A 15410-nucleotide genomic window follows, 5' to 3' on the forward strand; every position below is an offset into this window, starting at 1 on the left:
CTGATTGGTCCTTACAGCATCATTAGCTGCAATACTTGCTGTTTAATCTCAATAAAACACTAGTATTAATATGTTGCAGAACTACAGTCATATAATTCATGCAACAGCTTTAAAAAACAGCTTTAATAACACTAACCCAAATTGATATCGAATCAAATCAAATCTTGATAATCGATTCTTAATCTCAAGAATCGATTCTTGACATTTGAATCGTTCCCCAGCCCTAGTTGGTACCGGCCCAGAGTCCCGGGATGTACCCGAACCAACCGAGCAGGAAACGTCAATAAAATGCTTTTAAAAGGCTTTTTTTTTAAGCTGATCCAAACCAGGTCTCCGCCCAGACCTGTAGCTCAGGTGACGGTCGTAAATCCGTCACGTTTTACTTCCTCGTCAGAGCTGGAATAGAGGGAATGTGCATGACGTCACAGATGAGACTTCACAGCGGGTTTCACACACTGAGTGTCAGAAAGACTGAGTGGTAGGGATGGGCGGTGTGGACTAAAAAATGTATCACGATAATTTCTGGCATTTATCCCGATAATGATAAAAATGACGATTAAAAAATACCAATTCAACTCCACCTTTAACTATAAATCTATCAACACATTCAGTCTTTGGAGCCAAAACACTGCTCTAAAAGATACTAAATGTTACTAAACTCATCAATGGGAATCTTTCTTTCTTTCTTTCTTTCTCTTTCTTTCTTTCTTTCTGGCTCATTTCCTTCTTTCCTTCTTTTTTCCCTTCCTTCCTTCCTTCCTTTTTCCCTTCCTTCCTTCCTTCCTTCCTTTTTCCCTTCCTTCCTTCCTTCCTTTTTCCCTTCCTTCCTTCCTTCCTTTTTCCCTTCCTTCCTTCCTTCCTTTTTCCCTTCCTTCCTTCCTTCCTTCCTTCCTTTTTCCCTTCCTTCCTTCCTTCCTTTTTCCCTTCCTTCCTTCCTTCCTTCCTTTTTCCCTTCCTTCCTTCCTTTTTCCCTTCCTTCCTTCCTTCCTTCCTTCCTTCCTTCCTTCCTTCCTTCCTTCCTTCCTTCCTTCCTTCCTTCCTTCCTTCCTTCCTTCCTTCCTTCCTTCCTTCCTTCCTTCCTTCCTTCCTTCCTTCCTTCCTTCCTTCCTTCCTTCCTTCCTTCCTTCCTTCCTTCCTTCCTTCCTTCCTTCCTTCCTTCACGTACGTTGTGCGTGGATTTAACACAGAACCGTAAATCAGCTTTACACAAAAACATCATCAACGGGAATTTATCGTTTTTACCGCGAGATGACAAATTCTTACCGTGGGGAATTTTTTTGACGGTATATCGCCCATTTCTAATGAGTACTTTCAGTTTGAGCAACTGGAAAACATCTAAAATGGGAAAGAGCTGTTGTGCAATCGACTGTACTCATAGATTTAGCAAGAAATCTGAGTTATCGTTTTACAGACTGCAGAAAAATAAGCTTAAGAGAGACAAATGGATCGCTGTAATTCACAGAAACAACTGGATTCCAGACACCGAAACGTGGATTTGTGGTTCCCATTTTGTACCAGGTAATGTTGGATTTTTGGGTAGCTAACGTTAAACGGTCAAATCATAAAGTTCGGTGTCCCCATCACTTTAATTTCTACAACAAATCCTGCCTTGAAGTCGGACCAAGCGTCAAGACTTTTGTAAGCCTTCAAGATTTGCTTTGTGTATTTCCCCGGCGTAGAAATTAAGTACATACAGTATAAATATCAGATTCGTGGCCAAATATTAATGTCCATGGACCACTGGTTGTTCGGATAACTGTACGCAGTAGTGGGGGATGAGGGGGATGGCATCCCCACCTGAAATAAAAACGGTCCAAATCATCCCCCTGTAAAACTGCCATCCCCCTTTCCATCCCTTATGTCATTTCATCAATGAATGTGGTTTTACTGCTATTTCAACATTTAGAGTCATCACCAGAAAAATAACTTATTTACTATATATATAACTTTTTTCTTTTTTCTTAATTCTTCTTTTTCTGTTTTTTTCCTTTTTTTTTCGTCTTTTTTTCTTATGACTTTTTTCTCGAAATTTTGACTTTTTTCTTGAGATTGTACTTCAACATTAATCTCAACATTTCAACTTTATTCTCGACATTTCAACTTTTTTCTCAAAATTTTGACCATTTTCACCTGTTTCAAGTAAATTTTCAGTTGAAATAAGTAGGAAAATCTGCCAGTGGGACAAGATTTATCTTCTTATAACAAGCAAAAAAATCGTGTCCAACTGGGAGATTTTTCTACTTATTTCAAGTGAAAATCTACTTGAAACAGGTGAAAATTGTTGTTTTTTCCAGTGATGAGTCTTGTTTAAACTGTAATGAGATTTTTTTTTACTAAAATGAGACATTTTAACTAGAAATAAGACAAATATTCTTGTTAAGATTGTGAGTTTTTGCAGTGATCCATTTTACTTATCCTGTGAAGGACAGAGTCATATTGATAAGTTCAGAAAAGTGTTTTTTATTGTTGTGTTTTGATGTATTTGATGTAAGCCCAGTGGATATTTAAAGCTTACAGAAGGCTGCATTTAACTGCTGCTATGTCATTCCTGCAGTATTTCTGCAGGTGTTTTGGTCACTGCTATTATTTGTAATATATTATATTATTTGTAATCAGCACAAATTATCTGTCCCCATATAATAAAATCCACCATCCCCCCGGATTTTATTTTTTACAACTCGAGTACTGACTGTACGGGTCACTGTCAATCTCTCTCTATTCCAGGTAATGAGGAGGCGGGGCTTACCTGCCCATGGGTCCCACGGCGACGGTGCAGTTCCCTCCCAGGGTCAGGTTCCCTCCCTTGGTGAAGGCCTCGATGGCCCGGCGCTGGTTCAGGATGATCACCAGGTCCGACACCTGAACACAACGCGGTGCGTTCAAAGTAGGAATGGGCGATATTTTACCGTTCACGATAAACCGTCAAAAAAATTCCCCACGGTAAGAATTTGTATCTCATGGTAAAAATGATAAATTCCCGTTGATGATGTTTTTGTGTAAAACTGATTTATGGAAGGAAGGAAGGAAGGAAGGAAGGAAGGAAGGAAGGAAGGAAGGAAATGAGCCAGAAAGAAAGAAAGAAAGAAAGAAAGAAAGAAAGAAAGAAAGAAAGAAAGAAAGAAAGAAAGAAAGAAAGAAAGAAAGAAAGAAAGAAAGAAAGAAAGAAAAAATGAGGTTTTTGTGTAACAAACATGGCGGATCTGAGAGCGAGATAGATTTATAGTTGAAAAGGTGGAGTTGAATTGGTATTTTTTTTTTTTTTTTTTTTTTTTTTTAAATCGTAATTTTTATCGTTATCGGGATAAATGCCAGAAATTATCGTGATACATTTTTTAGTCCATACCGCCCATCCCTAGTCCAAAGACCCGGTCGGGGACGCGGCCAGAACCCTCGGGGATCCAACTCACCTCCACGCCGATCTCGAAGCCGCCGCCCAGTCCTGCGATGCCGATGGCCGACGGCGCCGACCAACCTGAATCCAACAAATCCTTTATTTCTTCAGTTAAAACTGTTGCCCAGGGGGCTTTTTTTTATTTTCTTTTATTTATTTATGTATTATTTTTTTTCATCATTACATTACAACTTTTGGTTATTTTTTAGTTTATCCCCAAAAAAGTAATGTTTTGTTGGACACGAGAATAACTGTTTTTTTTCTTCCTTTAAATATGTTTAAAGGTATGAAAACATTAAAGTGTTAGGTTATAATTCCATAAATTGTCTATATTTCAGTACTTTATAAACTGTCTTGGGTTTACATGTGCAAAAAATGCTAAAAACCAAATTCTCAAAGATTAAAAACCAAAATAGACCGAAAATGGAACAAGTAAAAACGGAATGTGGGAAAAAATAAATCCGATTTCATCCGTCTGTTTCCTCCCTGGATCTGTTTGATAATTCTGACCCACATGATGTTTCTGAAAGCAGTTCTATCAGCATTCTGGGAGCTGATTGGTCCTTACAGCATCATTAGCTGCAATACTTGCTGTTTAATCTCAATATAATACTAGTAGTAATATTTTGCAGAACTACAGTCATATAATTCATGCAACAGCTCAAAAAACAGTTTTAATAACACTAACCCAAATCAATATCGGAATCTAATCAAATCTTGATAATCGATTCTGAATCTTAAGAATCGGAATAGAATCGATTCTTGACATTTGAATCGATCCCCAGCCCCAAACCCATCAGCGACGGTGGCCTTACGTCCGTCGGCGAGCCGGGAGATGACGATGCCGCTGCCCCCCCGGGCCGTGATCAAGAAGCCGCCCTTGATGACGGAGATGATGGCCAGACCTTCAGCCTTGGCGATGACGTGAGCTGCGACCGACACAGGAAGTGTGAGAACAGGACGCGGCGCGGGAACAACGACCAAACCTGCACCCGGCCGCCCGCCGGCGCGTTACCAGGGATCAGCTTGTCCGGCCCGGTCCGGTTGGAGATCTGCGTGAAGTCCCTCAGGATCTTGGCAGCCTTCTTGGCCTCGGACCGCATGTTGGAAGGGATGGGGTTGCTCACTGCAAACACGGAAACCACCGCTGGTTAAAGGAACCCAATGGGTGGACCCCTCAGGGTCCATTAACCAGCTCCCAGCTCCGCTAACCAGCTCTCATGTCCACTAACCAACTCCCTAACTAACTCCCAGGTCCACCAATTAACTCCCGGCTGCACTAACTAACTCCCAGGTCCACTAACCAACTCCCTAACTAACTTCAAGGTCAACTAACCAACTCCCGGCTCAACTAACTAACTCCCGGCTCCACTAACCAACTCCCAGGTCCACTAACCAACTCCCTAACTAACTTCAAGGTCAACTAACCAACTCCCGGCTCAACTAACTAACTCCCAGGTCAACTAACCAACTCCCAGGTCAACTAACTAACTCCCGGCTCCACTAACCAACTCCCAGGTCCACTAACCAACTCCCTAACTAACTTCAAGGTCAACTAACCAACTCCCGGCTCAACTAACCAACTCCCAGGTCCACTAACCAACTCCCAGGTCAACTAACTAACTCCCAAAATAACTTCCAGTTCCACTAACCAACTCCCTAACCAACTCCCGGCTCCACTAACTAACTCCCAGGTCAACTAACCAACTCCCAGGTCAACTAACTAACTCCCAGGTCCACTAACCAACTGCCTAACTAACTCCCAGGTCCACTAACCAACTCCCAGGTCCACTAACTAACTCCCGGCTCTATTAACTAACTCCCAGGTCCACTAACCAACTCCCTAACTAACTCCCAGCTCCACTAACCAACTCCCAGGTCCACTAACCAACTCCCTAACTAACTCCCAGGTCCATTAACCAACTCCCAGGTCCACTAACCAACTCCCTAACTAACTCCCAACTCCCTAACTAACTCCCAGGTCCACTAACCAACTCCCAGTTCCACTAACCAACTCCCAGGTCCACTAACCAACTCCCAGGTCCACTAACCAACTCCCAGGTCCACTAACCAACTCCATAACCAACTCCCAGGTCCACTAACCAACTCTCGGCTCCACTAACTAACTCCCAGGTCCACTAACCAACTCCCAGGTCCAGTAACCAACTGCCTAACTAACTCCCAGCTCCACTAACCAACTCCCAGGTCCACTAACCAACTCCCAGCTCCACTAACCAACTGCCCAACTAACTCCCAGGTCCACTAACCAACTCCCAGGTCTACTAACCAACTCCCTAACTAACTCCCAGCTCCACTAACCAACTCCCAGCTCCACTAACCAACTCCCAGGTCCACTAACCAACTCCATAACCAACTCCCAGGTCCACTAACCAACTCCCAGGTCCACTAACCAACTCCCCAACCAACTCCCAGGTCCACTAACCAACTCTCGGCTCCACTAACTAACTCCCAGATCCACTAACTAACTCCCAGGTCCACAAACCAACTCCCTAACTAACTCCCAGCTCCACTAACCAACTCCCAGGTCCACTAACCAACTCCCAGCTCCACTAACCAACTCCCAGCTCCACTAACCAACTCCATAACCAACTCCCAGGTCCACTAACCAACTCTCGGCTCCACTAACTAACTCCCAGGTCCACTAACCAACTCCCTAACTAACTCCCAGGTCCACTAACCAACTCTCGGCTCCACTAACTAACTCCCAGGTCCACTAACCAACTCCCTAACTAACTCCCAGGTTCACTAACCAACTCCCAGGTCCACTAACCAACTCCCTAACCAACTCCCAGCTCCACTAACCAACTCCCAGGTCCACTAACCAACTCCCAGGTCCACTAACCAACTCCCTAACCAACTCCCAGGTCCACTAACCAACCCCCTAACTAACTCCCGGCTTCACTAACCAGCTCCCTAACTAACTCCCAGGTCCACTAACCAACTCCCAGCTCCACTAACTAACTCCCAGGTCCACTAACCAACTCCCAGGTCAACTAACCAACTCCCGGCTCCACTAACCAACTCCCAGGTCCACTAACCAACTCTCAGGTCCACTAACCAACTCCCAGCTCCACTAACCAACTCCCAGCTCCACTAACCAACTCCCAGGCCCACTAACCAACTCCCGGCTCCACTAACTAACTCCCAGGTCCACTAACCAACTCCCTAACCAACTCCCAGGTCCACTAACCAACCCCCTAACTAACTCCCGGCTTCACTAACCAGCTCCCTAACTAACTCCCAGGTCCACTAACCAACTCCCAGCTCCACTAACTAACTCCCAGGTCCACTAACCAACTCCCAGGTCAACTAACCAACTCCCGGCTCCACTAACCAACTCCCAGGTCCACTAACCAACTCCCAGGTCCACTAACCAACTCCCAGGTCCACTAACCAACTCCCAGGTCCACTAACTAACTCCCAGGTCCACTAACCAACTCCCTAACCAACTCCCAGGTCCACTAACCAACCCCCTAACTAACTCCCGGCTTCACTAACCAGCTCCCTAACTAACTCCCAGGTCCACTAACCAACTCCCAGCTCCACTAACTAACTCCCAGGTCCACTAACCAACTCCCAGGTCAACTAACCAACTCCCGGCTCCACTAACCAACTCCCAGGTCCACTAACCAACTCCCAGCTCCACTAACCAACTCCCAGCTCCACTAACCAACTCCATAACCAACTCCCAGGTCCACTAACCAACTCTCGGCTCCACTAACTAACTCCCAGGTCCACTAACCAACTCCCTAACTAACTCCCAGGTCCACTAACCAACTCTCGGCTCCACTAACTAACTCCCAGGTCCACTAACCAACTCCCTAACTAACTCCCAGGTTCACTAACCAACTCCCAGGTCCACTAACCAACTCCCTAACCAACTCCCAGCTCCACTAACCAACTCCCAGGTCCACTAACCAACTCCCAGGTCCACTAACCAACTCCCTAACCAACTCCCAGGTCCACTAACCAACCCCCTAACTAACTCCCGGCTTCACTAACCAGCTCCCTAACTAACTCCCAGGTCCACTAACCAACTCCCAGCTCCACTAACTAACTCCCAGGTCCACTAACCAACTCCCAGGTCAACTAACCAACTCCCGGCTCCACTAACCAACTCCCAGGTCCACTAACCAACTCTCAGGTCCACTGACTAACTCCCAGGTCCACTAACCAACTCCCAGGTCCACTAACCAACTCCCAGGCCCACTAACCAACTCCCGGCTCCACTAACTAACTCCCAGGTCCACTAACTAACTCCCTAACTAACTCCCAGGTCCACTAACCAACTCCCAGGTCCACTAACCAACTCCCAGGTCCACTAACTAACTCCCTAACTAACTCCCAGGTCCACTAACTAACTCCCTAACTAACTCCCAGGTCCACTAACCAACTCCATGTCCACTAACCAACTCCCAGGTCCACTAACTAACTCCCTAACTAACTCCCAGGTCCACTAACTAACTCCCTAACTAACTCCCAGGTCCACTAACCAACTCCAGGTCCACTAACTAACTCCCTAACTAACTCCCAGGTCCACTAACCAACTCCAGGTCCACTAACTAACTCCCTAACTAACTCCCAGGTCCACTAACTAACTCCATGTCCACTAACTAACTCCCAGTTCCACTAACCAACTCCCAGGTCCACTAACCAACTCCCTAACTAACTCCCAGGTCCACTAACCAACTCCCAGGTCCACTAACCAACTCCCAGGTCCACTAACCAACTCCCCTAACCAGCTCCACTAACCAGCTCCACTAACCAGTTCCACTAACCAGCTCCACTAACCAGCTGCACTAACCAGCTGCACTAACCAGTTCCACTAACCAGCTCCACTAACCAGCTCCACTAACCAGCTCCACTAACCAGCACTTGCATCAGGAGTCACATCCTGCCAAAGGCCCCGCCCACAGCTGATGACATCATAGAGGGGTTGTCCAGTTCTTTTTATGCGGTTTCTGGTTTTAAACTGAAACAGAAACTGAACCTTTTTATCCTGAAAACCTGCCTGAACTTTCCACCAGCAGCATTTCTAGTAATATTCACACTGGGAAAATGCTTTATCTGGTCAATAAAAACTCTGATTGAGCTTAAATTGGAATAAAAGGATCTTGTTTGTGACGCGTCATAAACGTCTCTGGAAACATCCAGCTGCACCGAGTCGGAGTCAGACTGCAGCAACCAGTCGGCCGGCATGCCGACCCACCCCTGCAGCAGCAGCACATTCCTGACACATGACACACCGGCCCGGTGGCCCGGGGACGCCCCGGGGACCGGAACCAGGAACCAGTCCCGATCTAATCCCGATCACTTGAGTTTGAGTATCAGCCGATTTTTTTGGCTCTCGATACATTTCCGATACTTTTCCCTGATCAGACACATTTTGGCAATGAATTAAAAAACAAAAAGAGGATTAAAACTAAATTATCCCAAGTTTCTTTTCATTGTCCATTGGAGAACAACATGGACACATATTTCAACAAAGCTTATCAGCTCTGGTGCCACAAAATGTAAAAACATGAAATTGTAAACTAAAACTAAAAGTGCAGAATAGTGCAATAACCAAAATAAATAAATGTAACTTCAAAAGAGGTAGTTGAATGACTTCCAGTCAAACTCACAAACACAAGAAAATTAAAATACTTTTTGGCTTAACCTTAGTGCAACATTCTGAATGGCATGAAATGAATAGCAGCAGCTTAATGCAACATGAACATAAAATTTCACAATTCAAACATGTAAACCATGTTAGTTTCGCTTACTTCGTCACTTCCGGCTGCCGACCGGAAGTGACGTTAAATGCAACGATATATAAAACGATTTAATTTATATTACAAACGTCAATAACTAGGTATGTCCCGATACCTTTTTGGCCGATACCGATGTTTTGAAAATGCCGTGATCGGGACAACACTACCGGGGACCAGTATAGGAATATTTGTCTTATTTCTAGTTAAAATGTCTCATTTTTAGTAAAAAAAATCTCATTACACTTAAAACAAGACTCATCACTGGAAAAAACAACAATTTTCACCTGTTTCAAGTAGATTTTCACTTAAAATAAGTAGAAAAATCTGCCAGTGGAACAAGATTTTTTTGCTTGCAATGAGAAGATAAATCTTGTCCCACTGGCAGATTTTTCGACTTATTTCAAGTGAAAATTTACTTGAAACAGGTGAAAATTGTCAAATAAGTTATTTATCTGGTGATGACTCTTGTTTTAAGTGTAATGAGATTTTTTGACAAAAAATTAGACATTTTAACTAGAAATAAGACAAATATTCCTGGTAAGATTTTGAGTTTTTGCAGTACCAGTACCAGTACCAGTACCAGGGACCAGTAAAAGTACCGGGGAGCAGTACCCGTCCAACTACCGGAACCCGTCCAGGGACCAGAAACCACACTGAAAAAAATAAATCTAAGCGCATGTAAATATAACATATTTAAATCTGTGATATTAATTAAAAATTAAGTTTGTTGCTTTACATAAATACATCTAGTTTTGAACTTAATCTGCATTTGTTCAAAAAACAAGACATTGTGCATTTTTTTCTTAACAAGCAGTATTTATGTAATCCCAGTAATCTTTTCAACAATTTTAATCTATTGGGCAGATTGAACAACGTTTAGATGAAACACGCTTTATTTTTTTCAGTAGAACTCCACAGTAAAAAATATCTTGCTTGATCTACTTTAACAAAATTAAGGCAACTTTTTCGCATGAGATTTTTATGTAGATCAAGAAAGACTAGTCTTTGTATAAACTACCTAATTTTTAGTATGTACAAAATTAATTTGCAAGTAAAGTCAACTTAATTTTGGCAAGTAAAGTGAACTTAACAGAATTAACTTGACTGTACTTGCAAAATGTATTATTTACACAGAATAAATTAAGTAGTTTATACAAAGACTAGTCTTTCTTGATCTACATAATAATCTCATGCAAAAAGTTGCCTTATTTTTTTTAAGTAGATCAAGCAAGATATTTGTATCAGTGCAGCGACCTGAACCCGTCCAGCAGTCAGAACTCTTCAGAACCACAGTTCTACAGTCCTGGACCGATCAGAACCTTCACAGAAACTTTGTTCTTGAAAACAAAAGAACCTCAATATTTTAGAGGAAGTTGCTTGCAAACACTGAATAGTAGTAATATTTGGTAGTTTTTACTTGATCCAGTCCATCAGAACCTCTGAAGACCTGACGTTGAGCAGCTGAGCTGCCAGTACCAGTACCAGTACCCAGAGGTGTCAAGTAACGAAGTACAAATACTTTGTTACCTTACTTAAGTAGAAATTTTGGTTATCTATACTTCACTGGAGTAATTATTTTTCAGACGACTTTTTACTTTTACTCCTTACATTTTCACACAATTATCTGTACTTTTTACTCCTTACATTTTAAAAACAGCCTCGTTTGGTTGTGGTTGTTTCAGATGTTCTTGTCCAGTTTTGTTCTTACATCCGTTCCCTCAGATTCCTGCAACTAAACTTGGATGTACATTCCAATAAAGGTTAGGATAAATGATAACATGCCTCTGAAGTTTGACTTTTATCACCATTACAATACTTATAGGCAGGGCCGCCGCAAGGGGTGTGCGAACTGTGCGACCGCACGGGGCCTCGCGCTATGGGCCTTTTTTTTCTCGTTTTTTCCCTTATAAATATCAACAGTCACGTTCCATTACAGACCTAAATGTCTGTGCATATCAATAAATATATGTGCAATGATGCACGTGTCTGTTGTTCAATACAACTGATCAGACCAAGCGCAGACACAAGCTGCTCTGATCCAGACGGTGGAGTTGGAACAAACTGTCACACAATGTCGAGAGAACGAGACAGATTCAGGAAATTTCCATCAGAAAAAAGAAAAAAACTAAAGAAAATGGAAGAGTTGAATGCCTCTCTGAAAGGCTCGTTTGATAAATTTGTTACAAAAATCACCGATCCGACCGGGTCTCAAGCAGCCGTGGGGCCCTGCGTCGAGGCAAGAGATGATGATGAGGCAGGGGAAGGTATCCAGTATTTTGCTAATTGGAGAGATAAGATTGCGCATATAGACACCCGATCCGACCCGAAAAACCAAAAAATTTCGCAAGGGCCCCCCCCGGGCCATTTCGCACAGGGCCTCGCAAATCTCCCAGACGGCTCTGCAACTAGTCATCATATCTTCTGCTCTCTGAAACACATGTTAATGCTCAATAGTACAAATATATGGTTCTTTAATATATTTGCATTATACTAAGATACATTCATTTTCAATGGCTTTTTTCCTTAATGGCTTTTTTCCCCCTTACATTACTTTTACTTTTAAACTTTAAGTAGTTTTGAAACCAGTACTTTTATACTTTTACTTGAGTAAAAAACTTGAGTTGATACTTCAACTTCTACAGGAGTATTTTTAAACTCTAGTATCTATACTTCTACCTGAGTAATGAATGTGAATACTTTTGACACCTCTGCACCTATTTTACTAAACAAGGACCTGAAACCTCAACTGGATTATTTAATCCATCAAATGACGCATCACCTTTTGGAAAATAAGGGACAAAAACGTCAAAGTACCGCAGAAAGCACTTATATTAAAAGTAAACACATGCTAGTCGCTTAAAGTTAGATTTAAGAGACAAAAAAAGTTTTGTTCTTACATCCGTTCCCTCAGATTCCTGCAACTAAACTTGGATGTACATTCCAATAAAGGTTAGGATAAATGATAACATGCCTCTGAAGTTTGACTTTTTGCACCATTGCCATATGATGCATTCATTTTCAATGGCTTTTGTCCTTAATGGCCTTTTTCCCCCTTACATTACTTTTACTTTTATACTTTAAGTAGTTTTGAAACCAGTACTTTTATACTTTTACTTGAGTAAAAAAACTTGAGTTGATACTTCAACTTCTACAGGAGTATTTTTAAACTCTAGTATCTATACTTCTACCTGAGTAATGAATGTGATACTTTTGACACCTCTGCCACTGGGGACTAACTTAGTTCAACTAAACCAGCCACACAGAACAAACACGAGAGAAAACTTTGCTTCCAAACGAGACGCTTGTTGATGTGAAACTTACTTGTGCTCGTCTTTCCTCCGGCCGTACCTGTCGACAGGTGAGACAGGTGAGCGCGTCCCTCTCTTCACTTCCGCCTCACGCAGGTTTTTTTTTTCTTTTCTTTATTGAACACAATAACACAACATGGAGCAGTAATTAAACATCTTCTCGTAAGGATGATTGTATACTTAGTAGACATAATATGAGTTGCTGTCAAATATAGAGCTATATAGAAAAACAATTAACTATATATTGAAATAAAAGACAAACTGGGGTTTTTATAACGTGCAAACTATAAAAGTATCACAGTATTTAAAATCAGGCAAACAAAAGTGCCAAAAAAGAGGAGCAAGGACTGAGGCATGCATAAAAAAAAGAAGCAGAAACAAGATATATCGTCACAAATCTTTTTAGCCGTTTTGTTGGAGTCTAGTCTGCCGCGTTCCATTTGTCCTCGGAAGTCGGAATTTTCAACTGGAACGCTCCTCGAAGTGGGATTTCCTACTGGGAAAGTGGGAGAAGCTTCACCACCCCCGAGTTACCATTCCAAGAAGGCTGCCATTCCCAGTTCCCAGTTCCGATTTCCGAGGTATGGAACGCGGCAAAAGGGATAAGATTGAAGATTAATTTTTTATCATTTAAAAACCAATAAAAGGAGGGATTGCTATTCCTCCATTCACTACAATGAATATGATATTTACCCGTGAGAATAACTATATTATGTCGGATACAACCTCCCACCTGGCTGCGGCCGCCGGAAGCCGCGTTGCGCCTGCAGCGAAGTTGGTTTCAGTTTGGCGACAGCCGTCCTTTCAGCATCTTTTATTTCCAATAACACCTGAACCACGTGACCCCGTACCTGTAGACCTAAGCCGAATTATACACCTGCAAGAGGAAAGTGGGACACACTCGTAGCATTTCGTTCAAGACTTATATCTTTATTGATAATAACTTTTTGGTTTAAATTTGCCTTTTTTTTCAATGGAATATTGTGTATTTTTTCTACAGCTTCCAAACCGGAGGTGTATCATAAAAAAGACAAATGAGAATACCTAATTGTATTGTTTTTGACCAATTATCTTATTTTATATGAGTAGTAGTTGTTTTATAATTATATGAATATAAAACTAAATAAACAAACTGAAACTGGCTTCAGTGGAAACACCTGCACAGGTGAGGTCTGGACTGCTGAGGGTTGCTAGGAGACCAGCCGCGCGCGACAGCTGAGCGCGCTCCCGACTGCGGTTTCATACTTACATAAAGGATTTAAAATTATAAAAGATTTCCTTTAAATTAAAGTAATTATTATAAAACACCTATATCCTATTTGTATCTGCATTAATATTTATATTCAGTCATTCATAAGTAGTAGTAATATATTATTGATCATTTAGAATCAGGTTTGTTTGTTTTTATTTCCTTGTTATATAACAATGACTAATAAAGATCTCATCTAATCTTATATAACAATAATTTTGTTGCGCGGATGAGAAAAAACATTTCAGAAAATATTTTGCAACTGTATTTATTCATTCATTTTGTTTTAATAGTTTAGGAGATTTTCTAAAATATTCAATAATTATATTTTTGACGTTTTGATTTTGGATTTATTTTTTAACTTATTGGGGCATCTTTCCAGATATTTACTTCACTTTTTTTTACCATTTTAAATATCATCAGACTGTTTTAATAATTTTGCCTGCATCAGATCTTTATTAAGTTAAAATAAACTCACTTGTAGATAGATAGATGGATGGATGTATAGATACTTTATTGATCCCGAGGGAAATTCTTCTGTAGACGGATAGATGAGACGAGGAAGTTAACTCTCACAAACCTAAACACGAGCAGCATCAACAAGAGGATGAAAGATGATGAAAGGAGTTTTTCTCCGTCGTCTCTCAGGAACTCCTCTTCCTTGTTTCCCACATTTGGTTTTCTTTAAAAAGCTGAAGAATAAACATCCTTGTGACTGCAGCCATCAGTCTCTGGTGTGTGTGTGTGCGTGTGTGTGTGTGTGTGTGTGTGTGTGTGTGTGTGTGTGTGTGTGTGTGTGTGTGTGTGTGTGTGTGTGTGTGTGCACCAGGCCACCCAGTCTTAGACTCCTGAGTTTGTCCACTTGCAGTCCTCCTCAAATGTTTTGTGGTTTCCAAGTGAAGTTTATTTTAACTTAATAAAGATCTGATGCAGGCAAAATTATTAAAAAAGTCTGAAAATATTTAAAATTGTAAAAAAGTGAAGTAAATATCTGGAAAGACGCCCCAGTAAGTGAACAAATAAATAACACGTCAAAAATATAATTATTGAATATTTTAGAAAAATCTCCTAAAATATTAAAACTAAATGAATGAATAAGAAATGTTCGTAAAAATTACAGTGAAAAACTGCAAAATAGCAACAGTAAAAGACCGTAAAATCCAAAATAGTATATCACTGTAGTAGATACATTATATTACCCTAAATCAAGAAAGAGTAAATAACTATACTTTTTACTGTAATAATATGTAGAAATCAGACAATTTTACTGTAAAAATATAATTTTTTGGTAAAATTAATTTGAAAATACCGTAATATCACAAGCATGTAATTACCCTAAAATTAACGGTATTATTCTGTCTAAATTACAGATTTAGCTGATGTTTACATTTAAATTTACAGTATAAAACGGTTCAACATTATGCAAAAACATACTGTAATTAGGTTTACAAAATGTCTGTTTTTCATAGTAATTTACCGTAAACACAACAGTTCTCAACTATGAAATTTATGGTTGCCTGAAAAGCATACCCTTATGTCATATACATTGTTAACATATTTTTTACGGTGAAATTCTGGGAATCAAAGCTGCCAGTATTTTACCGTAAATTTCACAGTTTTTTTTTTTACAGTGTAGGGTTGCAAAATATTTTCTGAAATGTTTTTTCTCATCTGCGCAACAAAATTAT

General features: G+C 41.0%; 1 protein-coding gene across 3 annotated transcripts in view; it reads right to left on the bottom strand.

Moving 5' to 3' along the window:
* sh3yl1 (SH3 and SYLF domain containing 1) overlaps positions 1-12561 on the bottom strand; it is a 19563-nt gene extending 7002 nt beyond the window's left edge. For all 3 annotated transcript variants that reach the window (XM_061716011.1, XM_061716010.1, XM_061716009.1), the window contains exons 1-5: positions 12487-12561; positions 4407-4517; positions 4207-4320; positions 3408-3472; positions 2747-2859 (exon numbers count right to left, since the gene is read on the bottom strand). In XM_061716011.1, the coding sequence (XP_061571995.1) occupies positions 2747-2859; positions 3408-3472; positions 4207-4320; positions 4407-4517; position 12487 (404 nt within the window). In that variant the 5' untranslated portion in view covers positions 12488-12561. The remainder of the gene's footprint in view (positions 1-2746; positions 2860-3407; positions 3473-4206; positions 4321-4406; positions 4518-12486) is intronic.
* Positions 12562-15410: the final 2849 nt, after the last annotated feature.

Source organism: Cololabis saira, chromosome 24, assembly GCF_033807715.1.
Source record: "Cololabis saira isolate AMF1-May2022 chromosome 24, fColSai1.1, whole genome shotgun sequence".
Classification (NCBI taxonomy): Eukaryota; Metazoa; Chordata; class Actinopteri; order Beloniformes; family Belonidae; genus Cololabis; species Cololabis saira.